Source organism: Typopeltis vanoorti, chromosome 21, assembly GCF_054136105.1.
Source record: "Typopeltis vanoorti isolate ZY-2024b chromosome 21, IOZ_Tvanoo_1.0, whole genome shotgun sequence".
Classification (NCBI taxonomy): Eukaryota; Metazoa; Arthropoda; class Arachnida; order Uropygi; family Thelyphonidae; genus Typopeltis; species Typopeltis vanoorti.
The window spans coordinates 57,204,996-57,225,516 of NC_143569.1; the positions used below are offsets into that span (position 1 = coordinate 57,204,996).

At 33.5% G+C, this 20,521-nt stretch overlaps 1 protein-coding gene across 3 annotated transcripts in view; it reads left to right on the top strand.

Annotated features, from left to right (window-relative positions):
- The window catches only part of LOC150094872 (cAMP-dependent protein kinase regulatory subunit-like), a 233,463-nt gene that overhangs the window by 36,560 nt on the left and 176,382 nt on the right, over window positions 1–20,521 (top strand). Inside the window, exon 1 of one of the 3 annotated variants that reach the window (XM_090411483.1) lies at window positions 15,028–15,236. The exons of 1 other annotated variant lie outside the window; for it this stretch is intronic. In XM_090411483.1, coding sequence (XP_090267609.1) covers window positions 15,234–15,236 — 3 coding nt within the window. In that variant the 5' untranslated portion in view covers window positions 15,028–15,233. One more of the 3 variants, XM_090411481.1, reaches the window with a different exon arrangement.

The window sequence follows — 20,521 nt, forward strand, 5'->3', positions numbered from 1 at the left end:
ATTTGGTACCTTTTGAATCTACTGTCCGATTTGAAGGAACATCAAAAGTTAGAGGCACTTCATCCATGTTCGCAATTTGATTAAGCTCAAAGTTAAAATTCCTTCTCGCTGATATGACAAATTCGCTGATATGGAATTCTATAATTTTAGCTTCATAGTCAGCCGGCATTTTTGGGCTAGAGTGGTTTTTGTACGCATGCATAACCCGTGTCTTTTCATAAATCTAAAGCACGAAGACGGTGATCCGGTAAAATCTAAAATTCCATTAGCACTTGCCCATCGTATCGCTTCAAAAATTATCATTTTTAGAAACAGATATTCCCATGTTTCGATGATTTGTTACCCAATTTTTCATTCGTACTTCTAATTCTGGCCATTTTTCTAGGTGCGAATGGAATGGGTTCTTGTGTTTACATAGCAGTTTTAATTGTTCCTCTTGTTTTCTCCACTCACGAACCGTTTTTTCTGTTTGGTGGTGGACCAGAATGTCTTTCTGCTGCTCTGTTTCCATATTTTTTGCATAATTTATCAAATTAATTTATAAAACTCACGATATATGAAAGTCTTTTTTGTTTTACACTCGTTTTTTTCTAATTTTAAGATAAAAATTTTAACGACTTATATTATATTATATAAAATTAGCAGCAAGACAACGTTTGGTATCACAAATGCGTTCCGATAAAAGATCTAGTTTTGCTCTCCTATAAATTCTTTCAGCTCTAGCGGTTTTAATCGATTCTTTAAAATTATGGAAGCGTGGAATAATAGAATTACACTTACATCTTTTTAGAAATACAAGTCTGTTGATGTATAATCCAATCGCTCTGAGATTCTTCTGATATTCTATAGGAGAGCAAAACTAGATCTGTTATCGGAACGCATTTGTGATACCAAACGTTGTCTTGCTGCTTATTTTCCCAAGAAGACCTATCACGAAACACGTTTTTCTCATTCTCTAGACAGTTCATCTTGGAACCATTTAAAAGAAATTAGCACTCTTAAAGCTTCTAAAACACAGAATTTAAATAAAATAAAACTCATTAGAAAATATGACTCTCTTAAATATAATCAGGATAGCAAAACTTCTCATTTTGACTCTACCTATCTAAAAAAATTTGTCATCAATAAGTCTTCCCATCAATTATCTTTGGCAGAAGAAAGCATACTTGCTAAAGGTCTCAACTTTGTCACTGCTCCTACATCCATCCCTAGAGAACATCTCTTAACAAAGATAGAAAAGGCAGCTTCTTTATTACCAAACAAAGACGCTAACCTCCTCCGTATGGAAGCAATTTTCTCTATAAATGAAGCTAGACCTCCACCTGACAACATCTCTTACTCTAAAAGGAAAGCTATCAAGTCCTTAAAAGATAATAGTAACATAGTTATCCTTCCGGCAGACAAAGGGAATGCAACTGTCATCTTAAACAAGTCTGATTACCATAATAAAATCTTGGAACTTTTAAATAGTGATACCTACTCAGAAATTGCTAATGACCCTACGATGGAACTACACAATAGAACTAATAATTTATTAAAAACCACCTTAGAGTTACAAAGAAACATTCGGCTTTCTCTTAGGTCACTTCATCCCTTGATACCTCGACTGTATGGTCTCCCCAAGATTCACAAAAATAACTGACCACTCAGACCTATAGTTGAGGGCATACACTCTCCCACTTATAATCTCTCCAAATTTCTAGCGAGTTTTCTAAGAAATCTTTCTGGAATTTCCTCTTCACATATTAAAAACTCTGCAGATTTTGTTTCTAAAATCAAGGACATCAAACTTAAAAAAACAGATTTAATGGCCAGTTTTGATATTGTTTCTCTTTTTACAAATGTACCTGCTCAAGAAGTCCTCGATATTCTCAAGAACAAATTATCAAAAAAAACTCTTTGCTCTTCTCTCCCATTGCATAAAGTCAGGATACTTCAAATATGATAACAAGATCTACTTACAAAACTCAGGTCTGGCTATGGGCAGCCCACTCTCTCCGATTCTTGCGGATATCTTTCTCAACGATTTTGAAGAAAAAGCTATTAACTCCTTTCACTTTAAACCAAAAGTCTGGTACCGCTATATTGATGATATTTTCCTTATCTGGGAAGACGGTGTCAATAACCTCTATTTATTTTTAGACCACCTAAACAAGTGCCATGAAAAAATCTCTTTCACCTTCGAACTGGAATCAGATGACTGCCTTCCCTTTTTAGACCTCAAACTTACCAGATGTGCTGAGAGCATTAAAATCTCAATTTTTAGAAAGCCTACTCATACTGACAGATACCTTCATGCTTCCTCCCATCACTATCCGCCACAAAAATGTGGTATTATTTCCACTTTAGTCCACCGAGCCAAATCATTACTTACAGAAGAAACAGAAATTGAAAATGAACTCCGTTTTCTTAAAAAAACTTTTATTAACAATGGTTTCTCTCCAAAGAAAATTGACAAATTTCTTTCCCCCAGGCACTCAACTACTCCTGAAGATCCCTCTTCCCCAAGAGCCTTTATCTCCTTGCCTTACATCAGCTCTCTTTCACCAAAACTGGCCAAGATTCTCAAGAAATCCAGCTTCAAAACGTGCTTCACTACGCTTCCAAAACTTCGTTCATTACTTAGCAAACATAAACAGAAACATCTTCCTACTCAGTTTCCAGTAGTGTACAAGATTTTGTGTGATTGCAGAAAGCCATACTATGGACAGACTGCTAAATCCATCCTTCTGGCCAAGATTCTCAAGAAATCCAACTTCAAAACTTGCTTCACTACGCTTCCAAAACTTCGTTCATTACTTAGCAAACATAAACAGAAACATCTTCCTACTCAGTTTCCAGGAGTGTACAAGATTTTGTGTGATTGCGGAAAGCCATACTATGGACAAACTGCTAAATCCATCCTTCTACGTTTGGATGAACACCGTAGAGATATCTCCTATAACAGGACTAGAGCTAGCGCTCTCTAGCCACGTTCTCTTTTCAGCTAACTCAGACGAAGGCCGCCAGCACATTGTAAACTGGACTCAAACTTCTAACATCCATATGTGCTACGATGAACTCGAAAGAAGGATTGTTGAATCTAGGGAAATTTCTCTAGATTCCTCTCATATCAACAACAGCCTGAGTTACAATCTCTCTGACGCACACGTTGCTTCTGTTCAGTACTGGCGCACTCGCGACAGCGCGTAGTATTCGTTTGTTTGGAACTCATACTTGCATTTTTTTCAAACACGCTACTGTTTTTTATACTTGTTCTGTTAGTACAATTTTAAGTCTCTGTAATTTTTTATATACTTCTTTGATTGTGATACCTGAGGATGTTCATGTAACGAAACTAGTAAACTAGTAGTATCTTTTTAAAATATATCTTGTCATCTTTTCTCTCGATAACAGTCATTAAACCTTTTTTATAATATTCCAACCGAGTAAAAATGAATTTTGAATATATATATATATATATATATATATATATATATAGAAACTTTTTTTTTACCTTGGGTGTACTATACGTTAACGATACCAAGAAATTTTATATACTTGGTTTTAATCTCCCCCCCCCCCCCCAAGTAAGCAAACAAGCAAGCAAGCCAAGTTTGCAGCTGAAATATTTTCAAGTCTGAGGCAACTCGTGGTTAAAGTGGCATAAGCTCTGATCACTTGCCTAAGTATCCCATAATACAAAGCACATATCCTTACGGACATGTATAAAGCTATGTATTATGGGAAGGGTCACTACCCTGACCGGTTTCGCCCTTTATTGAGGTCGGCTTCCACTGACGAGACCTCAATAATGGCGCTACAAATGTTACACATGTAGCGCCATTTGTACTCACTTTGTTTTGATTTCTACTTTACTAAAATAGAAGTGTTATCCGAATGCGTGAATCCAGAGACAGATAAATTAGATTAAAAAATATATCGCGAATTATCAGTTTCATAATCAATCTAAAATCTGCATGTGATGGACTTGAGTCTTTTGATAGAAGGTTGAAATAATGTTTTGATTTACTGCTTTTTTTCTTTTTTAATAAATGGTGGTGAAGCATCCGAGTACATTCTAGTAACAAAATGTTAAACAACCTAATGAATATTTGTCTATCTTACAAAAAGGCGGCCAACAGAAATATCTCGAGATATATCTGCGTTGGAAAAATGTCTGCTAGTGTAGACAGGAAGTATAAGATTTTCACATCCTCTTGAACGATGACCATGAATCATTTTTTTTCTTTCATGCACACTTTGATCCGATACTGACCTAATCTATAGATAATAATATAAAATGAGCTCAAAGCAGTGCGAAATAATTTGCACGAAGAAAAGTAGAACTACGAATCGGATAACCTGTTAATTCTCTGCTCATCTGTCATTGGTCAGAGTAAATCATCTGAACAAAGTGTTAAGAGCCCTTTGTTCAGATTATTTAGTCCTTAGCTAGCTAACTCTCTAACTCTCTGATCTTAGAGTAACACACTTATTTTCATGGTATCGGTACTTTTTTTTTTAAGTATACTCCTCAAAGAAACAGATATAGAGTCAAATATGTTAAAATCGCTGTAAAAACTGTTTACCTTCAATTGTTAATTTTATGAACTATTTCGTCCAGTATTTGTAGAGAAGTAAAAAATCCCCCCATACCAAGCAGGGACTTTCGATCAACAGCATGATACGTGCATGTTTTCAAGAAACTTGTATCCCATAGCATAATAAACTTGTATCTCATTTTTGTTAATCAGTGCTGTTCTATTTTCGACGACACAGAATTCCTGGGAAATGCTAAAATTGAGATATGAGAGAGAGAGAGAGAGAGAGAGAGAGAGAGAGAGAGAGAGAGAGAGAGAGAGAGAGAAGGAAGAAAATTGTACGTTTTACCGTGGTGACTGGATTAAAAAAAAAAAAAAAAGGCTGTGTTACACTCATCAAGGCCTTAGCGAGCTGGTATATATATGATGACACTGCATGGAATAAATATGCTTCCAAAATCAACAAGAACGTATTGATTAATTACAGCATTCTCCGTTCCAGTTGTTATTACAAAGGGAGAGACGGAATGCAATAAATATCATAAAATGCATACAATTGCTTAAATGAAATGTCAGCTACATACGAAAGGGATATTTTATTTATTATTTTGTTTCAAAGTTTTTATATTTTTCATTCTGAAAAATGGAAAATGGGTATCGCAACAGCCTTTTGATATAAACGAGTTATATCATAATAGCTTTTTTAAAAAAAAAACAATTTCAAAAATAATAGCTAAATGGCCTCGCCTACTCCCGTATACGGGAATAAAAAGGCGTTAGATGATTTTTTTTTTTTTTTTTGAAAAATAAGACGATTGCTTCAGTGCAAATGAGACACTTCCTGCTAAAAAGAAAATTGAAAAATATAATATCATGTGATCTTCTATATAGATAATTTAATATTCGACACATTATTTCAAACAAAATTTGTTAATGTTTATAACAAACTGAAGATCGTGTGGTAAAAAAAAAAATTTAAAAAAAACCTTATATATATGAAACAAACCTAAGGCGACCAGAGTATTATATGTGTCAATCTGAGCATTTTTTTTTTCTCTAGCTAGTGTGTATATGTACCTGTTTTGCAGGATGGAGAATCGAATCTCAAAATTCTGAGAGGAACCCTACCACTTCAATATATGATTGGATAACTGACTTTCACATTAAAAAGCTATTATAAAAGTCCCACGTGTCCTTCGCTGATTTACTGTTTTCAGTTTCGCAGAAATCTTCCATATAAAATCCATTTGCAAATTTCAAGACACCCACTGTATCGATAGTAAAAAAAAAAAAAAATTGCTACGGTTCTTATACTCCTTTAAATGGAATCACTTTCGATGTTTTTTTTTTGCAATCAATTTCAGGTTTTATTTTTTTTAAGTGTTTTATTAAGTTATTCAATCCAAGGTAAACATATATTGCGTCATAATCTTGTTAAGTTTAGCTTGCCATCGTTAAAAATGTATTGTAAACAGCTTTCCATTTTGACTACCAATCTCTAGAGAGTGACCTTCATTCGCTTAATGTCATATTTGCATGTACCTAGAGGTTCTTATCACTGGCTCAATTGCGTCATTTGCTGTTCGCTAGGAAACTTTTAGGTTTAATTCCTGCCTAGGACACGTGGGACTTTTATAATAGCTTTTTAATGTGAAAGTCAGTTATCCAATCATATATTGAAGTGGTAGGGTTCCTCTCAGAATTTTGAGATTCGATTCTCCATCCTGCAAAACAGGTACATATACACACTAGCTAGAGAAAAAAAATGCTCAAATTGACACATATAATACTCTGGTCGCCTTAGGTTTGTTTCAGTAGTAATTTCAACCAATGGAACTCAATACATATATCTACCATCCTAAAGACGCTACACAAATGTTCTCGTTTTTTGATTTATGGCCGAAAGAGTAAAGGATTTGGGGTATGGAGTCATATGGGGATAAATATTACTATATTTTCCAGTATATTCTTATTCTCTCTCTCTCTCTCTCTGTTTTACACTTATCTATCCCTAGTATGAGATTTTCTCATAAGTATTTTTTAAAATAATTAGAGTTAATTTTGATCTGCAATTAAAATTAAATAAACTTGAGGATTTTTAACATCTTTCTACGATGTTTATTTTTATTCATATTATTTATTCTGTCGTGGAGAGTATAATGAAAATGTATTCTAGGGTAAGAAAGTTTAATTTTCCCTCAAGAAATCAAATCCTCATTGAGAATACACGCATCTCTAGGATGTGCATGATAAGAAGAAGAAGAAGAAGAAGAAGAAGAAAGTGCGATGAAATATGTCATAGAAATATGTCAAATTACATTCAGGATGTTCAGTATGAAGCAGAATAAATTTCAAAGTCACGCTCGACCCTTACTATATTGTGTTTATCGATCAAATAATGAAAACCGATGGGTAAATAAAGTGTTTTCAAGATGCCACAACAACAACATCATGTATAGTTTTAACAAACCAGTGAAAATTTATCGTTCTTTCAGGTAATGATCTCGAGTCCAAATCACCATTAAACACCTCATACAGAGAAGAGGAGGTTTCTGAGGATACTTTAATCCCTTCCTTCAGCCCACAAAAACTAATAACCAGATGTTTTGTGAATCTTTCTACTCCACCAACGAACAGCAAATCATATGTCTGGGATTTTAAGTACAATCCATTTAAAAGAACTGCTGATTTTATTTTCACGGTATTTTCAGATAGAAGGACCCAATTCTCCATACGCAATAAATTTTTAACTACCAATTTAAAAATATTTCATTCACCTTCCTTCTTTTCAACCAAAGCAGTTCTGCTTTCCTTGTAAACAACCGTTCAGAGCCGTCTTAAACTGTTTAGAGAATATAGGATTCAACTCTTTCAGTTCCTTTTTAATTTTCAAAGCATATCAGATTTTTTTTAAATTACACTTTTGCATTCATTATAAAATGTCTTGAGAGATACCATACATTTTACTTCAAGAGCATTCGTTGGCAACGTTTAACCCTTGAGGGTTATTTACAAGTGCGGCAAGGAGCAGATGACACCACTGTCTATCATTGACAAGAGAATTTCCCGCTTTAAAATATTTCATTTTTACTTTGAAGCAAACTTCAAGCGAATTTTTGAATTGATTTTAAAGAGACATTTGAACAGAGTAAGTTTCTGGTATGAACACCTACAGAAAGAAATCTGAGGACAACAAGTTGTTGCTATTGTTTGAAAAAGCAGCTGAGTCTATAAGACAAGTGTATTGTGTTCTTCTTGATGGTTACTGGAAAAGAACATGGATTATTCAGTGGAGGTCTAAAACTCTAATATAGATGGTATAACATCATTTGATAGTAATATGAATTTGGTCGATGTTTATTATGCAGTGATACATTCAGTAATATATTAGAATTTGCAACTGGGAGATGCTTATAAAATATCATTGGCAAATTACACAGCTGACAATAGAATTTTTTTTTAAAAAAAGGTTTCTTATATCTCAAGTACTCCTAATAAATCTAATTCTGCTAGTTTAATTCTCCTTAATACCACGAACGCATACTGTTATAACATATTTCTCTTTTATATAAACAGAAAAAAAAAAGATAGCGAAAGAATAATGTTGAAAGTTTATTTTTCACTTGATTAGACTATAATAAATTTAGTTTAATCCTTTATCCAAGTGTGAGCAAACAAAGTTTGCGCATGAAAATATCTTCAGGACTGGGGTAAGGTAGTACAACACCGGAAAACTCGTTGCAAAATGTATCATGGAGCTCAATTCTACCTCTACACTTTAGATGAAGAAACTCAGGTATATGAGAAGGAGGTACTAGAGCTGTTGTATAAGCTGAATAAGAATTTCATAATAGGGGCTAATGGGATATCGAAGATAACTGCAATGATGAAGTGAACATTGACATGTAAGGATAAAGAAGTCATTTTGCCTCTTTACAAGGCTTTGATATGATCTTATCTGGACTATCGCGTGCAGATCTGGTCTCCTGTTTCCGAGGTTTTGCAAATACACTGGAAAGAGTGCAAAGAAAAATATTGAAGATGGTACTGGAACTGTTGAAAGTAGACTGTGAGAACAGATTGAGAATTTGTGGGCTGAAGGCACTAGTAAACAAGAAAAAGAGGGCGATTTGATAGAGACTTGCTAACTTCTCAAAGGGTCATCAAATTAGAGAATTCAGTAGACGGAATTCTCTAATTTTATGATAAATGAGAGAATAAGTGGGTATGCATGGAAATTGAGGATGAATGTAATAAAGAAAGAGGTGAGAGGAGCAACATTTTTCTTTCATAGAGCGGTGCGTGATTGGAATGGCTTACCTTTGGAGGCGGTGAGTACAACTAGTATGAATGAATTCAAGAGGCATGACAGATGATTTAAGTGATAGAGTGATAGTGATAATAATAGTAATATCTTTATTTGATTCGCAAACACTGGTTGTTTTTTGCACCCAGTGAGTGCATTATGGGTAGGTGTAACCACATATCATCTGCAACTGAAAGTGTGAAATAGCTTGTATTTTAGTTAGATCTTCAGTAGTCTAAACTTCTGCTAATCCTGTTAGATTAGTTTAATTAACCAACCATTTGAAACAGGGCATGTGAAACCTTTATCAACTGCACTAATAAAAGGCGAATATACGAATTCCAGACAGCGCTCGCGTATTTTAAGTAGTGCATGCTATGACAACTCCGATGCCGAGGATTGTATTCTCATAAGCTCTCTGGCCAAAATTCACGAAATTTCCGAAGTTTCTACATATATTCGGCTTTGAAATCATGTTGGATCTCTAATATCATTATTTCGATATAATTTCTGCTTTGTTTTTCTTGCGTCTATGCAGTATAGGAGAAAAAACCCTTCCCCTCCTATGCAGGGACATTTTAATTTAAGATAGAATAGATGTGGTAAGTGAAAATGTGTCAATCAATCCTATGAATAAATATAAACAGGTCTATTTTTTAGAAGACAAGGAATGTACATCGTGATCTAAAATAAAGTATTAAATATATTCAGGATTTATTAATATGTGAAAAATAAAGTGTGCGCACTGATCATAACAATTATTACTGAGTAATAGAAAATTTTTCTTGGAAAACAAGAAAGTAAAATATAAACGTAAAAAAAAAAAATAAAAAAATAATAATAAAATACACACACACACACACACACACACACACACACACACACACACACACACACACACACACACACACACACACACACACACACACAACCACACACACACACACACACACACACACACACACAAATTGCGTACGATGATTTGCATGCTTATTACACCATCAACGTAAACATAATACATGCTACACCTAGAGAATCAACTGAATCATCTAAGCTACAAATGCTGTAGCTGCTTTTATCATTATTTAATTACTATTTTTCGCAAACAAGGCTTTTCTTCTCCTCATAAGATCTTATAAAACTACGGTCATCCCTCTACATCAGAGTTCTTACTATGATATGGTAAAAATCCGCATAGAGAACTGGGTTGACAAACAAGGTATACTTTTCAAGGAATGACATGGGTTTACTAAATGGAGGTCATATCTGAGCAATTTGCTCACATTTTATAATAATGTTACAACTGCATTGGATAAGGGGAAATGGATACACCATGATACTATTGGACTTTGCTAAGGCATTTGATAGGCTACCACATGCATAAACTGGAAAATGCGTTCTTGCATAAACTACCAGTTGCATCAACTGGAAAATATGGATGGATTTAAATTGTTTACTTGGATAAGATGTTGATACGCAGGGTAATCGGGGATGTTACTGGTATACATTACTTACAGAATGATTCAAATAGCCTGGAAGTGTGAACAAATGACAGCAGCTATCAACTCAATATTAGTAAGTGGAAAGTTTTTCACTTTATTGTGATGAGATTTCCAAGCATGCTATATTCACGGAATTATATAACTTCAGCATCCCTAACCTCATCAGCTTAGGTGGACAGGAAATTGAAGCTCAAAGTTAACAAAGTTAACACAAACAAACCATTTTAAAACACCACTCAGAGGATTGTTGTGATACTGGAACAAATATTGATATTCAAGGATAAAGAAGTCATTTTGTCTATTTACAATATGGTGATACAACTATCAGTGGACTACTGTGCTCAAATTTGGTATCCTGGTTTCCGAGAGGATAAATGTCTTCCGTGGAAAGGATGCAAGAAGATGATATCAGGATAATGGATTATAAGGTTAGATTGGTCTATAAACTTTCGAAAAGATTATAGAATATTAGTTAATGAAAGTTTTCATTATATAGAGGTGGATAAAAAGAATATGGGGCATCCGTGGAGGCTGAGTTTATGTGCAGTTAGAACGTGGTGAGAGCTAGATTTTCTCTTAATGAGCAGTGAGCGAGTGGAACAGTTTGTCTATTGAATGGTTCAATGTATCTTTTCAGATCACGTAAATGAGTTTTTTTAAAAAAAGGGATAACAGCTGATGCGGGTGATATATGGCCTTTCTTGATTTCCTGGAGGCCTCTGATAAGAGTAATTTGTCAATCAATCAATCAATCAATCAAACGAACTTTTATTCATACTATTTAAAATATATGCATGAGTACAATATTAAACAGTATTTACAATATATGCGCAAAGCATACACGTGCATAGTTTATGTGCACGATATTATTAATAGTCTTTATTATCACAATGCGTACAGAGTTTTGATATACACTATGTGGACAAAAGTATTTGAACCCCTTACGTACCATGCAAATTTCAGATCCTACCACATGTAAATATTAAGAGAGCGTTTACGTAAATCTAGTAATAAAGGTGGGATATGTTGCATATTTTGCACTGTACTCGATGTCAAGATCCCATGTTCTGCTGAATTGACAGACTACCAACGTGGGATGGTAGTTGGTGATACTCGCTGATCAAGATCGACCAACTCTGTCTCGGAATGTTTGAGCATGCAGCACGTCATCAGCGACGGATCTCGCAATCAACCTGGAAAATGCTGCAGGGACATCTGTCAGCACTAAAAATGTCTGCAAAGAGTTGCATACTTTAGATTACCACGGCAAAGCTGCTGCGAACAAGCCACACATCACTCCCCCAATCCACAACGCCAAACTGGTATCTTTCACACCTTTCCTGGACAGTAAATGATTGGAAAAGGATTCTGTAGAGCGACGTTCACTCATAAAAATGTTTCACTCTGATGGTCGCGTTTGGATCCTGAGATTATCTCGAGAATGATTGCTGCAGTATTTCAGTTGGATGGGGATTGGTCCATTAGTGGACCTTCCCCAAATCATGACGTCTGATGGCTACCTGGACAACTTCATGCTTTCTACGCTGTGGCCGGTGCATCTTGCATGTTTCAGCACGACAATACCATACTGCACTGCATGTCTGAGACTGGTTTCCACAAAACATCATTGAAGTATTGAACCGGCTGGCTCAAAGTCCAGACCTCAACTTCATTGAACATCTTTGGGACGAATTAGAACGCCGAATTCGCTCCAGACCACAGTGGTCGTCATCAGCATCAGCAACTGGGGATAGCTTTGCTCGAGGAATGAAAGAATATTCCTATTATGACGTATCAGAAATTGGTTAAAAGCCTGCCCCAGAGAGTAGCCATAATTCAGGCCAAAGGTAGTTCCACTAATTGCATTTTTGTCCATAACTAGGTGTCCAAGCACTTTTGTCAAAATAGTGTATATAAATACATATCTACATTTAAGGTATAATTATTACATTTTCTGTTCACAATAAAGACGCATTACTGTACAAAGCAGAAGCCATTCATTTTATAATAATAATAATAATAATAATAATAATAATAATAATAATAATAATAATAATAATAATAATAATAATTATTATTATTATTATTATTATTACTATTATTATTATTAACAAAACAAATACGCAACGTGACATAAATCTGATCACAGACTGGCTCACGAAAAACTCCATATACCTAAACTCAGATAAGACAAAATTAATGATATTCAGAAATCCACTAACTCGACCAGTTGATAACAAATATATAACCATCCAACATCCTCCAACATACAAAACACAGAACAGTAAAACCACTACAATCACTCAGGTTGAAACAATACGATATCTTGGAATTTTCTTCGATGCTGATATGAACTGGAATAGCCACATTAACCATCTACAAAAGACAAAAGATAAGACAAAATTAATGATATTCAGAAATCCACTAACTCGACCAGTTGATAACAAATATATAACCATCCAACATCCACTCTCCAACATAAAAAACACAGAACAGTAAAACCACTACAATCACTCAGGTTGAAACAATACGATATCTTGGAATTTACTTCGACGCAGATATGAACTGGAATAGCCACATTAACCATCTACACAACAAACTCCGAACAATAAGTGGCAAACTGTACAGGTTAAAAGACATAGTTCCCACACGCCTAAAAACACTAATATACAAAGCACTATGCCAAAATATACTAAGATACGCTATAACAACGTATGCTTTCTTGCACCCTACAAACTAATCGATTAATGTCGTTACAGTACAAAATGATAATTATTATTATTATTATTCCTGACACCTCCAAGGAGTCCGAAGACTCATCGCGGGAGGACACCTACAAGTGTCTCAACCACTACAAACCTCTACTACGAATCAACTCCATCAACGCCATCTACCGCCCACCTACCACTTCAACCAGTAATCTATGTCTGTAAATTGCGTGTGTTCGGAAAGAATGATAAAACTGATCTTTTGGGAACAGGGACAATAACGACTTTATATTACACTGCAATGTCAGAACACAAAATACTGACAGCAAAACATTTATGTCACTATGCAGCTTTGCTAAAACATTATTTCGATGCCAACTACAGGACAGTCTGAAATACATACCGTATAACAAGACCTCAGATTATTGTATTTATATCATATATAAATACAATAATCACTATGGAAAGGCCACACGGAACTTCTACATCCCAGAGATGATAAACAAATTACCTTTTGAATACACCTTACAAACTACAATAGCCTGAAAAGAGCTCTAAGGACATACTATGAAAATACAAACTAACAATAAAGTAAACTACATGCAAATATTGTAAAATTTTGGTAACACTACTATATTTTTAAAATGGTATCGTAATTTACATAATTGATATAAAATGAAATTCATGTGTATTGTCATGTATTAATTCAGTTCTTTGGAACAATCTTCCCCATTACTTTCCCACATTTAGCTTTGTTGAGTTATAAGTATTTGAATCTTTAATACGTATGATCATATCATTAATTTACAGATAGCAAATAATTATACAGTTAGTTAGTAATCATAGTAATAATTTACAGTAATTACACAGCACTTTGAATAATGAAAGTAATATAAAAGACATTGGAAAAATTAGTAAGAGCTCGTATAACAAATCGGCCAGATGCAAATAATATTCTCTGCGAAGGTCAGCATGGATTTGTTTAGGAGCGCGCTTGTTTCAGTAATGTGGTTAACTTTTATGATAAAGCAACAAGAGTGGTTGATGAAGGAAATGCATACACTGTAATTTTTATTTTATTTTTAGACTTTGCAAAGACATTTGATAGGATGCCACATGATAAACTGATATTTAAGCTGCAACATATGGGTTTGGATATTTAATTTGTGAAGTAGATTGGCAATTGGTTTTCTAATAGATATCAAATAATGCTGAGATTTAGATAATAAATTCAGATATTAAACAAATCCAGGTTATGGATTTATTATCTAAATTCAGTTAATAATTTATTATTTGTTCCGGATTATGAGTTTATTATAATAAATTCATAAACAAGAAAAAAAAAGGCTGAATTTTTTATTATAAAATTTTTTACTTAAATGCGGATTATGATGGGATTAAACAAATATTTAAAAGCATTAATAACAGATGTTTATTTATTTTTAATGGTAATAACATAGCAAACAGTATTTGAAAATGTCATAGAATGTTTCTGTACTTCATAGATTCTCTGATTATCAATTAATTTTCAAATTGTTTCTTTTATCTGTACTTTATATAAACGTCATAATAAATTTAAACATACAAAGTATCGTCCTTTACATCACCCTTCTTTTTTAGCTATAAATTCCAATATATAGTTCTTCGTTTATTACGCATCTTTGCATAACTTTTTAGTAGCTTATGCAAGGTATGAGTGACGAAGAGAGAACTCTACACCTCTGTGGTGACGCTGAGGAAAAGACTATTTTTACTTCTGTGTGCTATTCTCCACCCAAGTTCATAAATAACTATCTCACATATGGAATTTTTATATCATATAAGTGATACAAATGTTTTTAACATTTTTTTAATGATAAAGTGTTTTTGTATTCACTATTGTCTTGTAAATCTAATCAGTCCGTTTAAGTTTGTTTTGCTGGATCTTATCCAAATGTACAAAAAGAAACTGAGAAAAAAAAGTCGAGATTATGGTTTAAAAATAACCCGTCTCCATGATTCCTTTCGTACCATCAGAACTGTCCGCCGTATTTGTTATTAAGTATACGAATTAAAGTAACTTTTATTCAACAATAACGGAGGAACATATCGTCATCTGAGAAGTTCGAAGTACCAGCAGTATCCAACTTTACGGATCACGTGACAACTGGCGCGGAGTTCCGGTTGAGCGAGGTGGTCAATCGGAAGCGTCTGTATGGTAAGAAAATACTAGGAATAAGATGGCTTCCCATAGTGATGAGGAACAGAGTTTGCGAGAGTGTGAAGCGTATGTTCAGAGACATAATATTCAGAGAATATTAAAAGATTGTATAGTGCAGTTATGCGTAAAACGTCCAGAAAATCCAGTTTCATTTTTGAGGGAATATTTCCAGAAATTAGAAAGGGTAAGCGCTTCCTTTGTTAGTGCGGTTTAGGCCTATTTATCGGTTGAAGTGACGATGGAAGATAGAAATGGAAGACGTTGGGACGACGCCTTGAATTGATAGCTGATAGCCACATATAAAAGTAATAAAAAAATTAAATAATGAGGAAGAAGAAAAATTTTTTCATGGTTTAAGTAAGTAGGCCCAAAATAATGACCATAAGGTTAGTGTAAACAAGTAGGTGGGTTGACGTTGAGCATTCATCAGGAATTTTCACTTAGATGTCACATGAAATAATGTATCCATTTAATCAATTTTTTACCCCAATTTAAATCTCGATTTTCTAGGAAATTATTGCATTGTGCAGGGAGAAGTTTCCGAATCAGGTATTCTCGAAGGAATATTTATATTTACATATATATATTAAACTTGGTTTTGTGAATTAGGCATGCGTAATGTAATGCGTTAGTTAATGGGTTTATTATATTATTATTTTAAACCAGTTATCATGTGTGTAAGTTCGATTTGTAATACAGTCGTCGGGCATTCTAACATTTACGAGGACGTGGGAGGCAGGGTGCGAAGCAAAGCCCCATCAGTGGGTTAGTATGAATATTGTACTGGGTGACAATACTACTGGCAATGCAAACGTTTCTGCTAACTTTTCGTGTTAGTTATACATATATGCCATAGAATGCTTGATTTTTTTGTGATTTATGTGTCTTAAACATTGTATTTTTATGCTTTGCAAGTGTGTGTGTGTGTATATATATATATATATATATATATAGAAAGTTTTTTTACCTTGGGTATAATATATGTTAAAGATACCAAGTTATTTTAAATATAAATCTGGTTTTTTACTCCATTTCCCAAGTAATCAAGTTATTTTAAATATTGGGAAATGGAGTAAAAAACCAGTTTATATTTAAAATAACTTGGTATCTTTAACACACACACACACACATATATATATAGTATATTTAGAATTCGACGTTTCTTTAATAGTATTCAAATAAATTTTCAGGCTACAATTATTGTTGTAAATTGAATTCTAGAAATATTCATTTGAGTTATGGAATACTATGGATAGAAAACTAATAATGAAACATTGTTATAATTTTATGTCAGTATGTTGTAAATACCTGGATGAAAATGTTAGGAATTGATCATAATAATAAATGTTGTGTCACTTTCCAGAAAGAATTATATTAGAAATGTTGAAAATTCCATAATGCAGTTATGATTTACCATTGAAATAATAAACCTAAAAAGTGAAGAGAGGGCAGTGAAGTTATATCTCCTCTTAAAATTGCATATAAGAAATCTGAAATGATGCAACATTAAAAACAATGTAGGTATATATTGTTTTTAATGTTTTTAAAACTCACACCAAAACAAACAAACTAATGCATAAATGGAAATAAACTAACTGAAAACAAATGGCAGAAGAATTTCCCTCATTAATTTCAATTTTTTTCCTTATGCAAAATAGGTAAACTGGCTGCTGAACACCATTGCAAGGACATATTTGCACTTTGGTTGGAAAGACCTTAGTTTGTATATAGAAGGCAGAGTCTTTTAATATGACTTTAACTAAAGTAAGTTAGTTGGTCTCATAGAAGGTGGCAGGATTTTTGTGCATGTAATATGCATTTTATCTAGAGAATGTACACAATTAAGAGTGTATTTTTCTCATTGATCCTAGTTGCCTTACTAGCAATTCTAACCGATATCAATGTCAGCTATTGTGAAAAGTGGCATTGAAGGCAAATATTCTTGCTCAATGTTAGTTAGAGTGTTACATTTGCAAGAATGATAGGATTGGTAGAAAAACCCAAGATTCAACAGATCTAAGAATTTGCATTCTTAGACCTTTACAACTGAACATATTAGCTGGTCTTGGGCAGGAGTTGCAGGTCCCTTCTACAAAAAAAAAAAAAAAAAAAAAAAAAAAAAAAATATATATATATATATATATATATTGACTACATACAGACATTGCATGCTCATACCATAACATTATCTGCCTTGGCATTAATTAAAATTAACCAAGTTTGCCAATTTACTGATTGTTTTGCTTCATGCCTTTTAGCAGAGTTTGGTTGATTGGTAGAGCCTATGCTACTAATGGCTCACAAAAAATGTTAAGCAAGTTTGAGCATGGTTAGTATTTTAAGAACAACATTGAATACAACAATATTTTAAATACAAGCATAATATTTACTTATGAAATCGAACATTATAAAAGAAAGTATTTTAAATTTAAAAAGAAAAAAAAAATTGTTTGAGGAAGTGAGTGAGATTTGTGTCACTAGTACATTTTTTATTTTTATTTTTTTCCTAATTTTGCTATCTTATGGGGAAAATAATGTATTATACTTTATTTTTCCCATCAGATCAGAGAAATACCAGTTTTGGTAATTTTGCCATAATCGTTACTGTACTGTATGACTTTTTTTTTGCTGTTTTTGAAGATTATGTGATCAATCTTCTGTTAAAACTTTTTTTTATTCAATCTCATAAAAGCTTTGCCAACTCCACTCAAATATCAGCACATTCACACAGTCTTTTTGTATTTCATATCTTTCATAATTGAAAGTTGAAATCTGAAATTAAATTTGTATTTTCCTTCCATAAGCAAGTGAAATAAAGATGTATACACTTGCCCATCTCTTCATTAGTACTTTTTAAAAATATTTCTTCTTGTTTCAAAAATGAGTTTCTCTTTAATTCTTTTTCTTAGATAAATTTTTTTTAATCCTTTATCCAAGTGTAAGCAAACAAAGTTTGTGCATGAAGTATCTTCAGGACCGAGTGAAATCATGGTAAAGGTAGACCGAGCTCTCATCACTCCTTGTCTCAGTATCTCCCATAATGCAAAGCACACCTTGCAGACATGTATAATGCTATGCATTAAGGGAAGGGCCACTACCCAGACTGGCTTCGACCTTTATTGAGGTCTTGTCAGTGGAGGCCAGACCCAGAAGTGGTGATACTAAGGCAGAAGCAATGGAGAAGTCATGTTTACCTATATGAGTTTACCACGAGTTGCTTTAATCCTGAAGTGTAAGCAAACAAAGTTTCAGGTGCAAACTTTGTTTGCTTACACTTGGATAAAGGATTAATCTAAATTTATTATAGTCTAACCAAGTGGAAAAAAAAAACTTCCAACTTTTTCTTAGCTCTTTAAATTTGATAATAGTTCTTCCAATTATGTAACACCTCCATGGACTCATTGTGGGAAGGTGTCTTACACCACACAACCTATCATCTCCATACTACATAATCCACCACATACTATGCTGTCTGCTGCTCACTGATAATATATGTGTTTGTTAATTCTGCACCAATCTGCCTGTATTCAAGATGAAAAACTTGAGTTTCTGGGGAAAAAAAAAAAATCTGTTATTATATGAGATTGGCTAACTCACTTTGCCATAGAAAAATGAGAAAAGAAAGAATAATATTAAGATATAGAACCTAAAAGATTTCATTTTGGAAAATTAAGTAATACATATGAGAATGTTAAAGATTAATCATTTTTTTTATAGCCAAATAAATTGAAATGTAAAATGTTTGAATTTTACCAGAGGCTTTATGAGAATATAATCCTTGGCTTAGAAATTGCCTTGGTTTGCACTGCTTAAGACAGACTTTTTCCCCATATATTTGTGCCTTTATTAGTGCATTGATTATGTTTCACTGGCTTGACAACTGTTTTTAATTGCTGGTTCTCGTCAGAACAGGCAGAAACCCAAGATATGTTTTTTATAAGTGAACTCTCAGTAGATGTATGTATATTACTAAGATATACTATATAGCCTAAGAGACTTTGGTTTGGCAAATTAAATAATACATTATATTATATCAATAGTTATATTCTCATGAACTCTCTCTTGTAAAATTCAAAACTTATGTTTCATTTTATTTGGCCGTAAAAAGGGGATGGATTTTTAACATCCTCTTTATGCATTATTATTGTTACATGGCACCTCCAAGGATTTGCATTACAGAAGAAAGAACAAACTTATTGGCATTTATTGAATGTGTATTTTGTAATCCTTGAGAAATACAGATGACAGGCAGCTGTCATTAGTATTTCTCACTAGGTTTTCACAGAGAGAGAGGGAGGATTGGATGAATGGGTACAGTTAGTAGGGAACACTTTTTATCAGAATCCAGAAATTTAATACTATCATCATACGTTCGAGTCATTGTGTGTGTGTTGGGTCATTACCATCTAACTTAATGTTCATCATACTAAACTTGTTCACTCTTTGCGCGCGCGCACACACACACACTATATAAAGCTTTTAGGGATTGTTTCTCATTTTTCTTCTTTTTCTAAGCTCTTCAGATTGCATTCTCTCAACCTGTTTTCATATAAAAACATCCCAGAGACCTGAAACTATTCTCTTTAAAAAGTAGTCTAGTTAAGGTTTTATATGAAAAAAAACCTCTTTATTCAACAAAGGCTTTCAATTGTCTGCTCATTATTACTATCATCTATTGTTGTCATTACAATTTTCATAATCCCCTCCCTCCAGGTTTTCATAATCTCCCCCCTTCAGATTAGATAATGCCCCGAGGCAAACAAATATCTCCCCCACCAATGGATTATAAGACAAAAATATAAGAAAATCTCCAATTGCTATTTTGTTTTTATTATAAGAGAAACATTAATGCAAAATGATTACATAATAATATCAATTAAATGTTATTTAATTGATATGTTATTTTATTGTGCGATATGCTTTACAGGGATATCACACAATAAAACTGTTTAGAAGCTCTTCTAAATTGAAATTAAAAGGTATGTCCTCCTATATAGTTGCTAGACCAACCAATCTTTCTTGGGTCATTGCTGTTTGCAAATAATTTTTAATCAGTTTAAGCTTGGAAAAACACTTGCCACACTAACAGGAATTGTTAGTGTAGCAATAGCACCTACCGCAATATTATGCCTGAACAAGTGCCCTTATTAAGCTTTACCGTGAGGCAGACTGCCTCTATGCTACACCCTCGTACTCCCTCCCCCGTGCCAAATTTCAGCTCTGTTTACCATCACTCTAGGTGCTTTGTCTGCTCTATTTTCTTCACTTTAGTATATTTTGAA